At 52.0% G+C, this 17,580-nt stretch overlaps 1 protein-coding gene across 1 annotated transcript in view; it reads right to left on the minus strand.

Annotated features, from left to right (window-relative positions):
• The window catches only part of SGIP1 (SH3GL interacting endocytic adaptor 1), a 58,259-nt gene that overhangs the window by 10,646 nt on the left and 30,033 nt on the right, over positions 1–17,580 (minus strand). The window contains exons 12-18 of the mRNA XM_074831795.1: positions 16,564–16,649; positions 15,205–15,297; positions 14,011–14,085; positions 11,623–12,078; positions 8,585–8,706; positions 7,616–7,742; positions 4,226–4,285 (exon numbers count right to left, since the gene is read on the minus strand). Of these exons, the coding sequence (XP_074687896.1) occupies positions 4,226–4,285; positions 7,616–7,742; positions 8,585–8,706; positions 11,623–12,078; positions 14,011–14,085; positions 15,205–15,297; positions 16,564–16,649 (1,019 nt within the window). The remainder of the gene's footprint in view (positions 1–4,225; positions 4,286–7,615; positions 7,743–8,584; positions 8,707–11,622; positions 12,079–14,010; positions 14,086–15,204; positions 15,298–16,563; positions 16,650–17,580) is intronic.

Raw genomic sequence — 17,580 nt, forward strand, 5'->3', positions numbered from 1 at the left:
CGAGCAGGGGCTGTTGACGCGGCAAAGCTCTTGCCTTTTCCCCAGGAAAAGTGCTGAAAAATCAGCCTGGGGTTAGTGTTTGATTGCCCACTGATTCCCCAGGCACCCAAAAAAAGTCCTCGAGAGGTCACCACCCCTGCCCTGGCACTACCAGCTCAGCCTTATCTATTTCTCTGCAATGCACCATTTTGGAACCTTTTTTTATACCACAGTTTGTACATCAGGTTAAGCACAAGGATAATTTTGCCCCAAACCAGCTAAAAAGAAACAGCAAAGGTCTGCGGAGGGGCAGCTTACCCAGGGACCCCCTTACTCTGTTACCTTCATTTACAGGTCCCAAATCAGGCAGGTGAAAGGCCGTTAATTCAGCCCGTTAATTCCTTTAGGCCATGCAAGCACGTGCCAGCTTCAGCTGAAGCAGCTAAAAGATTAAACACCAGCCTGGGGAAGGGCAACACCTCCGCAGGCAGTGGGGCAGGGGGAAAAGAAAAACAACCGGGAGAAATGCAGCATCTTTCTGGTGAGCTCCTGCTTTTCTGCTTGAACTATCTTGAAAAATAATCCCCTCCCTTCTTTACCGGCTGCTTCCCACCGCTGCCCCGTTGCCTGTTGCTTTTCACCTCACATCTAAGCAACCTGCCCTGGGTTTTGTGTGATGTACTAAAAGGTCCTGGCTGGCTGCTGCAAATTTTGTGTGAGTAAATAATAGGGTTTGGGTGCAAGAAATCAGGACTCATAGCGTCTCCTGGGGAAAGCACTTCTGTCACTTAAATTACACTTTGAGTTTTGATATATTAAAGGTGAAAAACCATGTTATTCGCAGACAAGGATTCCTCACGCCTTACAAATGCATCCATGCAGGCAGTGCGTTAATGTATAAAAGCAAAGTTGCTCTCTCCTAAAGGCACAGATGAGCCTCCCCGGTGCGGGGATTTTCCCTTCAAATGTCTAATGTAGCATGAAAGGGTGTAAAATATTCATGTAACCACGTGTTTCCCTCTTGGTCATACGTCTTAAGAGACTCAGGGGAATGAGTGATTTCAGCCACAGCCCAGAATAATGATGCTCAGTAAGTGCAGAACGTCCGGCTGTCCCAGCGCACCGGACAGGCAGACCGAGCATCTCACATCAGACCCATCACCACACACACACATTAATTATCCTAATGATCCCAGGGAGGCAGCACATGCCTCCCCAAGCCTTCTGCTTCTGAGGGTACAGCCCCGAGCTACCCATCAGGGACTCGGCAAACGTCCTGTTAAAGAGCAGGTGCTTCACGGCACCCACCCAACACACAGATTATCTCAGCCACGCTGCAATCCCTGGCCATGGGGCAGAGGGGACATGCAGGGCCACGGGGTAGCACCGCAGACTGGGAAGGTAATGTCTTTTTTTTATAAATTCTTTCCGTAGCCACCACTGCTGGGTTATCAGAGAGCGCGTCCTCGCTCCCCACACCCAGAGCAACGGCCCCCCCCAAGCGCGTTGAATCCAGCTGCATGCAGTGGGATATCCTCATCACATCCACCCAGAAATATAGATGAGATTCAAAAAACGTCAATGCAGACTGGCTATAGTGGGGTGAGAACTGGAGGTATCACCCAGCAGAGGAACATCAGGCTTATCTCAGCAGGGAAGGTGAGAGGAAGGTCTTTAGCCATCCAGCAGCAGCAGAGCCCACAGTTCTTGGCAATATAATCATTATTCTTTGGGAGAGAAAATAAAACACCTCCCAAACTTACGCGCTCCGACTGCAGCTGGGTTTAGCCTAGACCCTGCACCGGCACATCAAACGAGGGGTAGATGTCTCTCATGCCAACGTGCCTTTCCCCTGATTTTCAAGCTCATTTCTTCCACCATTTCTCTGTATGTATATGAGATGTCTTCATTCTCCAGAATGAAAAATTGTATGTGCAAGAAGGAACCCGCTTGTCACACCTATCTCTATTACCAGACTCAGCTGGCCTTTGAAAATCTGAGTTCATCTGAACAGCCACAAAACATCCTCCACATTTCTAATCTGACTTTCAATAAAAATCATGGGGATGTATTTGGCATTCAGCGTTCTCGGTTCCCTCCACTCTTCCTTCATGAACCTATATATTCCTCTCTTAATGGCTTCAGAGACTAAACAATTTTTTAAATAAAAACTTTAATGTAAAAAGTATAATCTATTTTAAGCCCTAAAACTCTTATCTAGAAACTTGAGAGACAAGTGTAGTCACTGTGGCACATCTCCACCAAAAATCTGGCTTTTCAGTGACTGCTTCAGCAGTTATTTTTAGAAACTGCTCATTTTGGCAAAATGACCTGATAATACTGGAGAAAATTCACTTTATGGAGCTTTGGATCCAGCCATAAGCAGCACATCAGGTTCTTTTGCCTTACTTTTCCCTACACAAAGGTGGAAAATAGAGACGCGGAGTAAGGACAGCTGAGTACCAGCGATCCTGGTGTACCCAGGAGAGCATCCCCAAAGCTGCACCACGCCTCTTCTCACACAAACAAACCACCCCACGTTCTGCAGATACATGGATCTTAGCACAAAAAAAGCCAAACCCAGAAACAAAAGGTAATTTCTTTTCTGGCATTTCATGCCCTGAGTTATAGATGCCAAGCTCAGCAGATCGCCTTTCACCTCCCTAGAAATGAGCCTTGAAGTTTAGCTTTTTTTGTGGTTTGGTTTTTTTTTTCAGTTGGACTCAAAGATTTAGGGATACATCAGGAAATACAGTGTGTGGAAGCGACATAGCTCTTTCCTGGGCCATGAAATGAGCCTGGAGGCAGTGCCACGCTCTCGCAGCCCTCGTGCTGTGCTGGCCAGCCGGCGTGCCCTGGACAAACCCACCCCCTGGCTCTGGACCATTCACACTGCCACAACAAAGGACAAGAATTCAAATATATCATTCACCAAGATTAATATGCAAAACCACAAGAAAACCCCCAAACGCTCGAGGTGCTCGCAGTGCTGGTGCTAGGCTGAGCGAGGGGGGCAGAGGACACGCAGAGCAGGGGGGGTCAGTGGGGATGCGCAGGGTACACGGACTGAGGGATAACTGCTCGGACCCAGTGATCAGCCGGCACAGACCTCGCCAGGCCCTGCCCCGCTGAGCTCAGCTCTTCCCAAAGGACCATTTAAATACAAGAAGGAGGGGAAGAAGAAACCAACCCCCCTGGTCACCACCACCTTCATCCCTGCCTTTGGCTGCTGCTACGGCATCGGGCTCACCAAACCGGGGTTCGGTCCCCAGACACGAGCGGCCCATGCTCGGCGGCCGGGCAGCACAATCCCGGGGCACTCGGCTATTTGCTGGAGGGGACGCGGGTCACATGCTTCACAGAGAGCGAGACCCGCAGGATCCGTGCTCCGGCATGCCCCGTGCCTCCAGCATCCCCCAGCTAGCCCCAGCCCCACTCTGCCTGCAAGCACCACAGCTTCAAAGCGCTTCCTTCGGGTTTTAAAGCACCTATTTCTGCTGCCACCAAACCTCCCCACTTTTTTTTTTAAAGAAAAATATAGTCACAGTGTCTATGAGATGAGGCTTCCTCCAAAGCCTCAGGGCTCTCCAGGCACCTGTGCCTCTGCCCTCTCTGAGATGTGATGCCACTCCCCAAAACAAGCTCTCCTTCCCCTGCATCCTCCCCACCACACCTTCTCATCAACGAGGGACCCCAAAACCTGCAACACAAAACCAGCCACCCCAGCAGCACAACCTGGTGGCGTTTTGGCTGTGCTTGCTGGTGTTGCTGGCACACTCCTGACCCCTCACCATGGAAAAATCTAGGAGATGGGGAGGGGGTCCCAGCTTGGCAGAGAACCCGTCGCCCTTTGTTTTTAATTAACCGCACTGTGCCACAGCCCGCTCAGGGTATCGAGCAGCTTGCGAGGGAGAGTAGAAAGAAGCCCTGGTTGACAGAGTCAAGTTCCTCGGCAGTGCAAGTGGTTTCGCTCTCTGGTTTTCACCGCAGTCTCGGTACGAGAACAATCTTTTGGGTTTTGGTTTTGTTTGTTTGGGGTTTTTTTAATAATAAACAGGGAAACAGATCATCGGGATAAATGGCACAAATCAAATCAAAATTATTCTGGTTGAACTTGCGATGTCATCTAAGTAGCCATAGCATTTCACACAGAAAGCCGGACTGGAGCCTTTGAAGGAAACCCCGGGAGTCAGAGAGCAAGAGCAAGGGGAGCAAGTCGTTACTGGGTATGCTATGCACTACTTACCTTCGAAAGTCAAATAAAACTTTCCTCTGTCAAACCAAACGAGGGAAGGCTGTTCATTCTCTGTATGGCCAGGAGTTGAAGCGGGATGGGAAAGGTTAAGGAGAGGGAGAGAGAAGGACACAGTGTGAGTCACAGAGCAGGTCATTTATCTCGCTACGGGGAGGGGACGAGGTGCTGCAAGCCGTTCACGTGCAAGGAAAGGGGTTTTAAACGCTGATTTTGGCTTAGGAAACAGAAAGCAGAAAGCAAAGCTATGGAAGCCCAGATGGAAGAGTATTTTTGCCTGCTTGGTAAGGGTTTTGGGGGGGTTTTCTCTTTTTTGGACTAGAGTAGAAGAGGCTTCTCTGCTCATGCACTCCATTAGCACATTCTAACTGCGCTGATTTTGGCCCACGTGCCTTATCCTCTTCACCTCCGGCGACGTCTCTGCCGTGCTACAACCGCAGCAGCGAGCGTTCCCCAGCGGGATGCTGCAACCGCGTGCCACACTGGTGTGCAAAATGAGTGACAGTGAAACATAGGTACTTTCTGTTGCGTTTCAGGACATAAAACTTGCAGAGAAACAGACACACGCACACAGAGCAGGAGATGCCTAGCTGGAATTTTTCCTTTCCCATTACAATCACCAGCTCCCTGTACTCGCACCGCCTCAAAAGCCGCGTTAGACACCAGGTACTGTTGAAATAACTGGAGGTGGGGGGGAAAAAATGGCTTTTTGAGCTGTTAAATTAACCCTTTTGAATTCAGGAGGTGACAGCCTTTCACCTCGCAGTCCTTTTTCACTGAGAAACTGTCATGCAAGGTGCTGCGAGCGGCGGGTGCCGGGGCTCGGGCACTCAGGGTGCCCGCAGCCCCCCGCTCCCAAGGCAGACGTGGCGAAAGCGCCCTGCTCGTACAGTACCTGCGGGCGTTTCACAGCGCCTTTCAAACACGGGCAGTTTGTCACTAAAAGCATCATCTTCTGATAACATAAGCAGAAGAAACGCAAAGGAAAGGGGAAAGAAAAAAAAAAAAAAAGAATGAAAAAATGAATCCCAAATGAAATCGAGCAGTGCACGAAAAAAGACAGAGAAGGCTTTTAACGAGAAAAATAACGGAAGGGGCGCTGACACAGAAATAACAGCTTCTTTCTTTGCAATAAATTATTCAGACTGCACATGCAACCACAACGAAAGCAAACCTGAACAGCACGGAGGACAAATAAATGAAATAACTCTTCCACATGCTCTCGGACAAAACTCCGTCGGACTTTGCCACAGGAAACAAGAGCTGGAGAGTGTGGTGGAGCCAGACTCGGCGGCAAGCCGAGGGCTGTGGGCAGCCCCCGCCGAGTTGGGGTGTCCCAGCCTCATGCCAGTCCCAGGGGACGCCCCCTCCGCGGTCCCCAACCCGCTGCCGTGCCCACGCAGCCCTGCTCCCAGCCCCTCCTCTGCCCTGCACCCCTTTCACCTTATCTTTGGTGCCCACCCTCGCCCCGGCCGCCTCGGTGGGGATGAGGGGGAGATGTTTGGGCTTTCTCAGAGCGGCTCCCAAACCCCCTTTGCCCCTGCCTGCCCCCCATCCAAGTTTTCCCAAGCCAAATCCTGGTAATGCAGCATCCATTTGCATGGAGCTGAAAGTGCAAAACCTACAATCTGGGGGTGCTCCTGGCTGCCCCGTTCAGTGTCCCCCTGTGACCCAAGAGCCCTGATTTTGGCTCTTTTTCAAGAAAAAAAACCCCATGGAGGGGGTGGGAACCACTGGGGCCAGTGAACACAGCTTCTTGCCCCCCCCTGCAGCCACACTGGGCTCAGGGTGGGTAGCTCATTAAAAACATCAAGCAGCAATTTTTGTTCACAGAAATGTATGAGTTAGAGAGAATTGAAAAATTAAAATTTAAACCAAGCGCCTAAGGGACCCATTGCCTGCTCAGCCTACAGGGCCAGCATGCAGCCCCCATTTCATAGCCACGTCTCCCAGCCTCCTGAAACCCCCAAGACCGTCCCTGTCCTCAGCCTGGCTGCTCCCCTCCACCAAAATTGTGCTTACCACCGTGGCCCCAGGCGCCCCACGGCCACCGTGCCCGTGGGCACCGGCCCAGGCCACCACCAGCCCCACCCCTGAAGCTGAGGAACAGCGGGCACAGACAGGACCGACAGCCGACACACTGGGGACACTCGGGGCTGGCTGGCCCCTTGCTTGAGGTACGTTGTTGGGTTTTTTTTCAGCAGCATGCTGTGACGGTGACCAACAGCCAGTACAAGCATCTACGACACCTCGAGAGCGAAGCAAACAACAGGACGGAGACGCAGGTCAGAGACTCCAGCAAACCTACTGGGAGGGCTTGGGAGGGCACATGTGGCCACTGGCACCGTGGGGATGGCATCTGCCACACGGCTCAGGCCACCCCATCGTCTTCCAGCTATCAAAGATGGGAAATGCTGCAGCCAGGACCGCGGCTGAGCGCACACGAACACCAACCAGGGTTGTTTTTTTGAAGGGTTGGGGTTTCGGGCCCCTCCGCAGAGCCCATCTGCCAGCCTATGCCAGCGACGGCCTGCAAAGCCCCTTCCCTGTTGCGCAAACCCGGCGTGCTCATCGCAAAAAACATGGAAAGGAAAGAAAAAAAAGGAGGAAGGTGTTCCTGGTAGAAGATGGAGCTGCGGGAAGCAAGGGGTGGTAGGGCTGGCAGCAGGATGGGATGGCAGGGATGGAGGAGGAGGAGGAGGAGGGAGCGCTGGCAGCAGGGACGGAGGAGGGAGGCAGGGGGGACCCAGCGCATGGAGCCTGGGAGCTGCCAGCCAGACTTTATTTGCATTTCTTGTCTCAGGCCCCGGGGGGCACCTGGGGGCTTTGGCAACACCCATGTTTTTCAGGACATTCCTCCAAAAGAAAACTGCAAGCACTCTGTTCTCGTCTACGACGTGTCAAACTAATGGTTTGGAAGAGCCTTTTCCAAGACCCTGTTTCCCTCTACCACTTCAAGGGGAAGTACAAATTTAAGACATTCAAAGAGATTTAATGGTAGTTGTCTCCCGGATCCCAAGGTCTGGCTTCCAGCCCCCCTCCCCTCCAGGTACAAGCATCCCCCACAAAAAAAAAAAAAAAAAGCTTATTTTGACCAAATTTACAGACCACAAGCACATTTTACATTATATTCTACTTAGCGATAACCTCTACCTTCACCAAACATTCACTTTTTCACAACATTTAGAGCTGCGACAAAGACAGCTTCCCTAGCAGCATCACGTTCATGATCCGTCACACCCCCCTCAGATCCCTTTTTGCATTTAAAAACCTGATGAAAATTAATGAATGTGAACCAAGAGAACCATCTAGCAAATGAAAAGGTTTCAGGAATCTTTTAAGAGGTAGGAAAGGTGAAAGAACAGCAGTGCTGTATGCTTTTACCGACAGTGGGAGTGGTGGCTGCACTCAGGGAATTGGTGGAAGATATGGAAGAAGTACTTTCAGCACGGGCTAAAGGTGCTATCGGAGGAGGGCTGGATGAGTGAATAGGAGGGCTAAAAGGCCTGGACTGTAGAAAAACATAAAACAACAAAAGGTTAAAGAAAATATGCACAGCGACATTTGCATCAAACAGAAGCTTTTGCCTGAAGCCGTAACTCTCTGTACCCCAGGTCCCGAGGCAGCCCCGCTGGGTTAGGCCAAAACTAAACAACTTTAGTTTTTTTAGTGTCGATAGCATTTTAGTCTCGACTTAGAAAAATGGCAGATGATTTCCACCATCTTCTGGGTCTGGGTGTTTGAAGTCCCCGTCTGCAGCGAGGACGGGAGCTCCAGGGGCCATGGGATGGATTTAATGCACTCGGCATCGGCAAGGGAGCGGTGCCAGTGCCCACCACGTGCCAGCTCACCGGGGAGCCACTCGTTGGGTCCTTAGAGATCCTTCGGGGATAATTTTATATTCATAACATTGATCCAAAAATTCTCTACACTTACCTGAAGCAGCCCGGGGTGGCGGGGCAGGACCCGGAGGCCCAGCCGGCGTGGTACGGTGGTGGGGAGCTCCACCAAAGCTTGCCCAGACCCATACTGCCTCACCAGGGTGGGCAGGCACAGCCCCTTTTCACACCCATTTTCTGCCTTTACCATAACCACAACCCACCGCTCGCCCACGTTGGCCTCGCCGGGCCAGAGGAGGTGTTCACAGGCTGTTTTTCCACACGTAATTTATCTTGATGAACAAATTTTAGAAAACTCCAACCAGCCCAGGCACCGCCCGCTGGTTACTTGCCCTGAATCTCTTGCTCCGCTCCGTTAATCCATCTCAACGGGCTGCAAACACAGACCCGTCACCCCCCCCGCCCGGTGCATGCACCCACCCCGTGCACCCCACGCTCCTGCTTGTGAACGTACCACATCGGCGACAGCGGGTTTGCCGGGGGGCAGCTTGGGCCGGGAGGGGGGCCGAGGTGGCGGCGGTGGGGGGGTGCTGCAGGCAGCCAGTGGCGTGCCGGGGCGAGCCGGGGATGAGGAACCTGCAACAAAACAGGAGCCGTGAGCCCATCTCAGGCTGGCCCCCATGGCTACCCACCCCCAGACCCACGTGCCCACCCATACCCAATCTTGAAGCAAAGGTTTCTCGCCTGGGAGCTAGCGTGAATGCCCACGCACACCCTGCGCAAGCTCCCCTTGACTGTTGCTTCACACCAGCAGTTTTGCAGGGGAGAAAAAGATTTTGGGGCTCCCTTAGCCAGGAGCGCTGCATAAAATTGTTATCAGAGGAGTCTTACAGCTTTTTTCAGATGTAGGCAGGAAAAAAAACGATGCTTAACCCCTGCAGCAGCTGATGCTGGTGCCACAGCTCCCGGTGAGGGGGGTTGGCCCCTCACCACAGGAACGAGGGGTCCTGGCAAGAGGGACAAAGCTTTGTCTGAGCAAAGAAGAGGAAGGGTGGAAGAGTAAGATTATCAGATTTGTTGGGAGCATAATGTGTTTCCCAGCCTTCCAGAAAAGTTTCAGAGAACAAGAGGGTGCTGCTGTCAGAGTTCACATGGCCCCCAGTGGCTGCTGCCTCGCTGCGAAGGGCAACTTTTTGCAATCAAACAGAAATTTTAACAGATGTTTAAGAGGATAGCCAGCAAGCTGTTTGGCTCCACGTACAGAAATTCCTTCTGGGGTAAGTTCAGCAATATAACCGGTGCTGTGCAGAGCGGTCGGAGATTGCACAAGAGGGGCAGGAGGAGCGTGGGGGGACACAGCCCCCTTTTTGCAGGATGGCTAAGCTGGCGTTTTCTACCAGCCTCCGTGGCACATGGCAGCACGTTACAATCTGCAGAGTGGCACGTTTTGCTCAGACTGACAATAAGATGATGTCTTCAGCTTTATTTTTTCTGCTTACAAGCGTCAGTTTACTAAGTTTTTTGGGCAATAGCTCAGACTACGGAAATATCAAAGCTAGATCTATAGAGATAAGAGGGAGCAGTAAACGACAGAAGGCTAAGACTTAAAGAGAGTAAATCCTGGCCATTTATTTGCACAACTCCAAAATTCAAGGCATTTTTATTCAGAAGCCTAATTTGGGAACCAAAGCTTGAATTTTTCCTTCCTTATCCCAATAAAAGTCTGACAAAATAGGAATCATTCAGGGAAACTAACCTAGCAGGACTGAAAGTGTATCACAAGACGGAGACCTTGAGGGTGTACTTAGTCCCAGCTCAGGAGCAGCCACCAGCTAGCTGAAGCCCTGCCAGACATCAGCTCTCATCCAGGGAGGTTTATTCCTCAAGTATTTAAGGTCCCTGGGAGACCAATGCACCTCTATACATCTTCTACAAGAAACTGTGGCAGCATGTTGTAAATCAGCACGAAATCAGAAGCCTGCTGGGATGCTGGTCCACACCCCTGCCTGGACTCCCATGGGATGCAAAGGCAGGAGGGTGTCCTGGGATGGCTCTGCTCCACGGATCCAAAAGCTGGACACTGTTGGAGACAGATGCAGCAACGGAAGCCTTGGAAAGGTGGAGAGTGCCGAATCCTCCCTGTGCACCCAGACCAGCTGGCACAGGATGCAGCTTTCTGAAGATCTGCGCAATGTTTGTGTGCGTATTTCAACGCCCTGTATTTTTCACAGCTCGCTGTCCCGGGTAAGGCTGAGGTGTCAGCGGGCTGAGACAGGAGATAATTTCTGGGGAAGAGACGTGGATCTTCCCAAAGCGCTGCCTCGCCGAGTGGGGATTCCCCATCCATCCCCACGTACAGAGCAACCTGAATGTCCCCGTCCTGCAGCTCTCCGCTCGCGCAAGGCAGCTGCTCAGTTGGCATCGGGGTGGAGAACAACGTAGGAAGAAACTTGCTGTTTCCTGCTGCCAATCTCCCAGGGAAGTCCCAGCTCCGACCAGTGCCACTGGCAGCTGCAGGCCCTGTGCGGATCCCCCCCACACCCCCCAGCCGCCTCACCAAGCCGGCACAGAAAAGCCACCACCACGGAAGCAAAGCCACACTCACAGCAACAGCCACGCTCGGGGGGACACCCCCAGCAGCCCCCCACATCCCCCCAGAGGGAGTGACACAGCTTTCAAGCTCCCAGAAGGCTGAGGACAATGGGTACAGGACTGGGGACACAGACCCCCAACGTTCCCCCATCATCACCCACCCCTGCCTGCGTGGGCAGAGGTGCCTGCAGGGCTCTGTGGGATTAATCCTCTCAAAAATAATTCCTCGTGGCTGCAGGACAGTGGCTGGTGGGGAGGGGATTTGCACATCATGGCTGCATAGGTACAGTAAGCGCCCTGGGGTCAGCCTCTAATATAACACGATCACATTGCACCTTTGTGAGCTCGTTTGCCCTAATGGGCACACAGACATTTATAATTAAGCAGGTGAAGCCAGGCAGCCAGACACACCAATCCGGTTCTGCCCTTGAGAGAGGTTCACGCTGGAAGATGTTTCTCCAGCCCAACGCTCCCACAGCCAAGAGGGACCAAGTGCCCTTCAGCTGTTCAGAGTTATTTGTTCTCAGCAGCCCTAGGGTGACTTTTTGCAGTGATCTGTCTGTCTGTGACAGATTTAAAGCCCCCTGGTGCTGAGGCTTGTTCAGATTATTTGCCTGAAATGCTTCCACCTATATTCACTCTGAAGCCTACTGAGGACGGAGCCACAGCAACGGCAATCCTGTGCCAAATTTTGCATTGAGGGGTTATGCGCGTAGCAGACGTGGGAAGGGCGGCTCGCGGGAGCTTTGGGGAGAGGGCGTCAGACCCATCCGACCGTCAGACACGCAGCAAGGAGCAGGGAGGGGAGAGGACACAGGAGGCTGAGGGCAGACGCTGGACGTGGAAGCACAAGACGGCCGGGTGGGAAGGCGGGCGCCGGGCACAGGCACAACCAGGCGGGAGGGGACGGCGGATGCGGTCACGGCCACACCAAAGCACACCCAACGCCGCGGGACGTACCGCTGGTGCTTCCCGTGCCGCTGCTGGCGCCCGGTCCGGGTGAGGAGACCACCGTCCGGTATGTGGGCGGCGGAGGGGGAGGCGGGGTCGCTCTTTGTCCCGAGCCAAAATCTTTGGGAGAGGCGACCGGCTCCAAGTTATCATCCTTAAGGTGGGGCTGCTCAGAAACCTTCTTGGGAACCTCTTCCAGGTGGAGCGGCGAGGGGAGCGGGCGGGAGGGCTCGGCCGCTGGAGCATCGGCCAGGCTGCCCGCTGCCGCCGGCGGGGACCCCGCTTTTTCCCGGGGCGTCAACTCCGGAGTCGCATTTTCCGGGGATTGATCAGAAAAATTGACCCACTTGTCTTCTGCATTAACAGCAGTAGACTTGGGGGATAGCACAGGGCCAAAAATGCTGTCCAAGTCATTGATGGACGGAAGTTTGTCACTTTTGAGCTCTGCTGCTGTCTGGTCCCCTCCTGTGGTCAAAGTAGTTTATTTTACACTTAGCAATAACCGAGAGAAAGCTGCAGTCACACCATTCTCTATGGGGCTCTACATCAGCTACTTGCTAGAGGAGATGCTTTAAAAGCACGTTTTTCTTATAAGCTGCCGGGGAATATAATTCATGTGCCAGAAAGTTTCTACGTCACGTTCATTATACAATGAACCACACGGGATTGAAGGACAGACACGGCCTGAGCGCGCGCATGCACCGCGAGCTGAGCCCGCCTCCTCCGTCACTTCGCGCTCAACGGTCCCACACCCTCCCAAAATTTACAGCTGGAGCTCAGCCTTTGTTATGTATCGTCTAAATAACATCACTGCGTCATTGTCATCACTCTGAATTATCAGATCTTAAACTTACATGCTCAGCTGCGCACTCCACTATATATATTTATAAACACATAAATATATATATTTAAACATGCTGGCTTGACACTCTCGAGAACGGGTGCTGGGCATGCAGCAGAGGGAAGCAGACAGGGTGTATGTATTTCAGATGCAAGCAGCAGCAGATAAGGGTATTTTACGGCTCTGCTCACTAACTGAGCTACCACACAACATTCATATCTGACTTCACAACCAACACAGAGACGGGATTCATCAGCAAAGCGTTACACATCCAGAAGAGGGAGATCCTCCCGCCTTCCTTCCGTGCCCTGTTTTCTTGCATTTCTCTTCCCCGAGGGCTGGAGCCTGGGGATGAGGCATCTCTGGTGCCAGGAATGCTGCCCAGTGCCTCGTTCGGCACAGACTGAGCGGAGGGATGGGGCGAGGACCAGGGCAGCAAGTGGCCACAGCACCAGGGTAGCACGGGAGCCCATGGCCCCTGCTACAGCCACATGCATCCGGCTAAAACTAACGTGTCCTCTGGGCTCCTTACGTCAGCATCCCGCCCCTGATCCTGCGTCTAGGGGAGCCATCTGTTCTACGTTTAGGGGATAAAATATAGTTTTGCTAAAACGGGAAAAAATAGACCTCTGCCGCTCGCTTTTTTTTAATTGATGCACAGGCTGAAGCGTGCAGCAAGCCAGCAAATAAACCATCACACGTGGCTGGGCATCGCGTTCGCTCATGTTGATGAATCTATGTATGTGGGTGGACACTCAGCCTGTCTGGCTGCTTGGGTGAATAGAAAAAAAATCAAGATATGGGAGCGTGAATGAAATATCAATGGATAGAGAAGGGGATTTCTTCATGGAGATGGTAACAACACCCCAAGGTGCTCTGCATGTGTCTGTGCCCATACAGTACCCTTCCTTCCTCAAAACCTGCACCCCCAACAGACAGCAACATGAATTATAGGCTTATAAGCACTTTATGTCCTCTAGCTGCATTCAACATCTCTCAATCCCTTCCTTCAGGCCATCCTCTATTTCAGCTACTGTTTCATTCTCTCCCCCCTGTCCCTCTCCATCCCCGTGCTGGGGACTGGGGGGGTTTTCCCACCTTCCCTGCCAGCAGTAGGAATCTGGGGGGGCAGGAGCAGCTTCCCTGACACAGGCAGCCACCCTGTTATTTCATAAGCATACCCTGTGCAGTGCTGCTCCGGGTGGCAACAGTGCTCCATTTATTCCCAATTTTGAGCAGGACTTTGAGGCTAATGTTGCATTTCTTTTCTAGAAGTGACCCACCCCAAAGGTGGCGGGAGGAGAGCGCATTAATTTCACCAGGCCAACACTGGCTCAGGACTCAAAAGCCTCTTTGCACGGCTTCTAGAGCATCGCTGTGACTTCAGCATCTGCTGAAGCGCTGCGGATGCACAGGGAAGAGGATGCACAAGGGCCAAATCCATGTCCGAAATGCAACCACGGGACCCGACCCCCCCCCTGCCCCCCCCAGGTTCCACACCAGGCTGCTGGGGCTGGGCAACCGCATGTGTGCAGAGCGCGGTGCTGAGCTCTTACCTATTCCCACCGTCAGAGGAGAGCCGGTGCGTGGCGGCGTGGCCGGGATGTTTTTCGGTGGGAGCGGCGGAGGTGCTGCAAAACAGAGCAAAGAGAGGAGAAAAATTTCAGCTGTGGTGTGTTAGGAAACAGGCACAGTTTGCTGGGAAAAGGGGGGGCCGGCAGTGCTGCCGAGGTGCAGAGCGGGCAGCAGCACCAGCCCTGGGATGATTGCTGGGTGAGCAAGAGCATCACGGAATTCCTGGGTGGAAGGGACATCAAGGATCATCTGGACCAACATTTCTGGCAAAAGCAGGGACTAGACAAGATGGCCCAGCACCTTGACCAGCTGAAGCTTAAAAGTGTCTGATGTTAGGACATCCACAACTTCTCTGGGGAGATTATTCCAATATCGGGTTGTTCCCTTTGTGAAAAATTTTCCTTGGTGTATCACTGAGCAGCAAGCAATCGCTGGTGACTTTTTTGTTAGGTCTTAGGGGTTTTTTGTGTGGGTTTTTTTTATTATTTTTAAATCTTAGCTTGTAGTCATGTTTTAAAAACCTGAATTACCATTTTAATTAAAACCTGTAGCCTCTGAGGCATGTATCTGCCTCCACATTTCTCATGTGGCCATCCTGCACGGATCCGGGATGCATGTACAGAAGAGGAACGCCGTGGCTAATTAACCCAGCTTTACAGGGGCATTTTTGCAAAGCAGATGTAAATAACTTCCGAATCGAACAGAGGAGCAGCCCGGGAGGCACCGTGGCTGCTCTGGAAGCAGCTTGGCTCCATTAAGCAACCGTTTCAATCAGGAGTGTTGCAAGATCATGATGTGGCCAGAAGTTGCCTTGACCTTGGCACATCGACACCAGCCAGCCAGCAGCACCAGGCCTGGGGGTAGGTTTGGTGTGAAATTGGTTGTGCTAAGGGCTAGCGAGGGGGAAAAAGGGGCAGGGGAACAAGGAAAGCATGACATTGCAGCTGGGGAGGAGGAAAAGCTGCAGTTCCCCTGGCCGGGGAGGATGCGCACCGTCTCTCCCATCCTGGATACCATCATCCTCTCCCAGACCCCCGACATTCCTCCACCCTGGTGCACTGGAGGCAAGCCAGGGGAAGCAAAACCCTCCAAGGACTCTGGATGAGGAAAAGTAAGAGATCTGATTTCTCTCTATATTAATTTATTTTCAGTTGACAACCTGCACAGTCACTTACTTCCAGTTGGAAAAGGTCTCGGTAGCTTTGGGGACTCTACGCTTGTGTTGACGGGCTGGACTGAACCCCATATCTCTGGCTGATCCAGAGTAGCTGAAAAAAATCAAAAATAAATAAATACACATGCAAAGGCAGTGATAACACCTACTGTCCTTTTTACAAATAGCAAAACACACAGATGAGACGTGCTCATCTGAGGTTTATAAAAAGAGGAAACTAAATAGTGACAGAAACCTCTCATTAATTAAAGACAGGGGTTTTTCCATAATGTTAGATAATTACAAGCTTGCTTGATTTTTAAAACAGGACATGCAATTAGTTTGACACTCATGCCGCTTGACAAACAAAACAATGCCATTTATGTATTTGGAGGCTTATTCCATTAAGTGAAACATTGCATTAATTGCAAAAATCATCTGGAATTTTAGGATATGCAGAAAAAAGAGGTATTAAAATGAAAAGATCCAATTATATTGACAGAGGTTGCAGGGGGAAAAACCCTCTTCTGTATCATTTAAACTTTTTGCATTTTTTGGGGGGCTATGTGTAGAGAACTGCACGCAGTCATAGTTTTGATGAAAGGAATTAACCAGAGTCATTAATTACAAGGCATAACTAGGCTACAAGTGGCAGCAGCCATTTCGCGATAGCCGAGTGGAGCCGGGAGGAGGAGACCTCTCCAGGAACAAACCGCTCCAGCAGTGAATGGGGTTTTTCTTTGGGGAGAACAAGCCTTGCAAGATCGCTGCACTTCGAGAAAGCTGTTAAAAAAAAAAAATAGATTTGGGGGGGGCAGCAAAGCTTTCTTACACTCCTGTCCAGGGGAACACTGTTTCTGGGGAAAAAAATTACATTATTGGTGTGACATCCTCACTGGCACAGGGAGCTGTAAAGCACTGCCAGACAGCTCTGTTATATCTTCCTGCAATTAAATTAGTGTGATGCTGAAACGCTGCTGTAGCGTCGGAAGCTAATGATGTCGGAAGCTAATGAGCGCCGCTGCTAAACACGCACCCCTTTGAGGGACAGCAACAGAGGGGTTTCATTTGAAAGTCACTATTTTTAATAATTGTTAGCTGTTCTCTTTCAGGATCTGTCCCAAGACCACATAATTATTTAACTGGCTTAAACACTTGCTCTGTTCCTGTATAATCCATATAGACCCCATCCCTGCACTGCCTATAACCAGCCACCCACCCTTCACCATCCGCTTTAATTTTATTTTTTTCCCCTCTGTTAAGAGGAGGGCTGAATTGCCAGGGCTACCCTTCTTGCTGGCAGAGCTGGGTGCCGTGGGCCGTCCCCAGGGCACGGCCAGGGCTCACTGCCAGGAGATGCCACCCGCGTCCCCCGACCCACCGTCCAGCTTCTGCTCCTCAAACGCCGACTCCAGCGGGGGCCCAAAGAGCGGGGCCAGCGCAGCGGTGTCCTCCCCGGCTTTCTTGCTGTGGGATGAAACAAGCCCAGAGGAGTCAAATATACGTATTTTTTTGGGGGGGTGGGGGTGGGTGGGGTGTGGTATGTTCTAAATTAACAGGCACCTGGCAAAACACAGGTTTTTGGGCAGAGAAAAAGGAAAGGAGAGCGGTATCATGATGGTGCAAACCCAGTAGTGCCCAAGCAGCTGCTGGGGCACTGGGGATTGCTTTAGGATTAGTCAGAGCTACTCCAGACTCCATGGGGAAAAAAAAAAAAAGTCAAGGGTCTGGACCATGCTTGAGTCCAATGCACCTTGAGTAAGACCTTGCAGCTGCACAGGGCATGCTCCTGGTGAGATTTGGCCTCACTCCGTAGCAACTAGCCTGAGTGCTTTCCTAAATCAATATACGCCCACAGCACACGCTTGCCAGTTCTCCCAATCGATCAGGCTTGAGGAGGCTTCCAGCAGCAGATGTCACAGAATCCCAGAATCATCTCAGTTGGAAAAGAGCTTGAAGATCCTCCAGTCCAACCATGAACCTCACCCTGACCGTTCCCAACTCCACCAGATCCCTCAGCGCTGGGTCAACCCGACTCTTCAACCCCTCCAGGGATGGGGACTCCCCCCCTGCCCTGGGCAGCCCATTCCAACGCCCAACAACCCCTTCTGCAAAGAAATACTTCCTAAGAGCCAGTCTGACCCTGCCCTGGCGCAGCTTGAGGCCATTCCCTCTTGTCCTGGCGCTTGTTCCTTGGCTCAAGAGACTCATCCCCCCTCTCTGCACCCTCCTTTCAGGGAGTTGTAGAGGGCGATGATGTCCCCCCTCAGCCTCCGCTTCTCCAAACTAAACAACCCCAGTTCCTGCTGCTCTTGTGGGAGAGCGTGGATAGATGCCGTGCATCTGAAACCAGGGGTGCCACCACCATCAGCGCCTCAGTTCAGCACGGTTTTGTTCG

The sequence above is a fragment of the Strix aluco genome, chromosome 8 (genome assembly GCF_031877795.1).
Source record: "Strix aluco isolate bStrAlu1 chromosome 8, bStrAlu1.hap1, whole genome shotgun sequence".
In the NCBI taxonomy this organism is placed as follows: Eukaryota; Metazoa; Chordata; class Aves; order Strigiformes; family Strigidae; genus Strix; species Strix aluco.